General features: G+C 47.5%; 1 protein-coding gene across 1 annotated transcript in view; it reads left to right on the forward strand.

Moving 5' to 3' along the window:
• CLIC2 (chloride intracellular channel 2) overlaps positions 1-1,258 on the forward strand; it is a 10,837-nt gene extending 9,579 nt beyond the window's left edge. Inside the window, exon 6 of the mRNA XM_063313791.1 lies at positions 727-1,258. Coding sequence (XP_063169861.1) covers positions 727-888 — 162 coding nt within the window. The 3' untranslated portion in view covers positions 889-1,258. The remainder of the gene's footprint in view (positions 1-726) is intronic.
• The last annotated feature ends 454 nt before the right edge of the window (positions 1,259-1,712 follow it).

The following is a 1,712-nucleotide window of genomic DNA, read 5'->3' on the forward strand; positions in this document are numbered from 1 at the left end:
CCACCCCAAGTTCCAACTTCCTTTCTCATCCAGAATTGTGGTGAATCAGTTTGTTCCTGAGTTACCGTAACAACCCTTTGAATTCAGTCTCTCCCTGTCTCTATTTTAATGTTTGGTAGTTGCCTTTTTGAAAAAAAATGGATGAATGAAAAACATACATCCAGGATTGTAATGGTATGAGGGAAAGACCTTGGGAGCCGGGGCAAAGAGATGTTGCCTAGGGAACAGTCAGATAAGAGATGGCATAGCCCGCAGCTGCCCAATGGGAGGAGCAAGAGGCTCAAAAGGGACCCTCCCTAAGCGCTCAGGCTGTAAAAGTGACGGCAGGAGAATTGTACTTTCAGACTTGCAAGATTGTTGTCAGCCTTACCAATTAGACCAGACAGGAAACTCATCCAGATAAACTAATTCTACTTTATTGTGAAGCTACATTAACAGAATCTTGCAAGTCTGAAAGTACAGTTCTCCTGCTGTCTCCTTTACAGCCCAAAAAACTAGGGAGGGTCCCTTCTGAGCCTCTTGCCCTGCCCAGTATGCAGCTGTGGGCTATGGTCTCTCTCCTCTGACCGTTCCCTAGGCAGCATCTCTTTGCCCCGTCTCTCCATGCCATTACAGGGATGGAATAACTTTAAGCTTTATTATCAACTTTATGTGTAAAACTTCAAAAATACGTTAGATGTGATCTGCTCATTTTCTCACTGGCATTGGCTCTCCCCCACTTTCTAGATTGCTGCGAAGAAATATCGCAACTTTGAGATCCCCTTGGAGATGACTGCACTTTGGCGCTATCTCGACAATGCTTATGCTCGGAATGAGTTCAGCCACACGTGCCCAGCTGATGAGGAGATCGAGCGCACCTATGCCAGCGTGGCGAAGAAGATGAGCTAAAGACCAGGTTCTGGAAGTTGGTGCCTGCAAATGTCTGCCAGGGAGTTGGCTGTGCAGTTCGGACCCCAGGCTGGACACTCGTAACATACTAGTCCTTAAAAAAAAATCCTTTGTATTTTTAGGGGGGAGAATCATTCTACTCAGCTTCTTCTGTCAAATCTTTTGTCCATGATTTGACTGTCTATGTGGAATTCTTCTCTTGGTATTTCTTCCCCTCCATGCACCCCTTTTCATGGAGCAAAAGTAGCGAAATCTGATCCTCCAGCATGGTTAGTCCTGGGCTCTGTTTTCACCCAGCAACACACAGGAGATTCCAGGGCCACAAGGCACTTCTTCAACACTTCCAGTTATAAGAAATATTGACAATAGAACACTGCCTTGTTGAAGAACAGTAGGTGTCTCTGTGCCAGAGAAGAATATTTTTCCCCACCCAGACTTCTCGGTTGGGCATTGCGAACAGCCTGAGCACCATCCTTGTTTTTTCCCCTCTCGAACACCGAAGGTGCCCTCTCTGGTGGACCAGAAGCAGCTCTGAAAAACATCTGCGCATGATGCAGTTGGAACACTGAGAGTTGAGCAGATCCTGCCCCAGGGAGGGCCTTTGTCCTTCTCTTGGGCAGGGCTGAAGCAAGCAGTGGGTGAGGCTACAGTCCAGAGGGGTGGGTCTAGCTAGTCTCTTTCTGCCTTAATCTTGCTGCCCTTTCTGCTTCTCTTCCTGATCAGCAGCATGCAGCTAGAGAAGACTCAGAAAGCTCTTGTCACGGGTCTGAAGGAATTGCTTGCAGAGAGCTTTTAAAATTGGGGCAAGGGCTGCCTCACGCCCT

Source organism: Candoia aspera, chromosome 12 (genome assembly GCF_035149785.1).
Source record: "Candoia aspera isolate rCanAsp1 chromosome 12, rCanAsp1.hap2, whole genome shotgun sequence".
In the NCBI taxonomy this organism is placed as follows: domain Eukaryota; kingdom Metazoa; phylum Chordata; class Lepidosauria; order Squamata; family Boidae; genus Candoia; species Candoia aspera.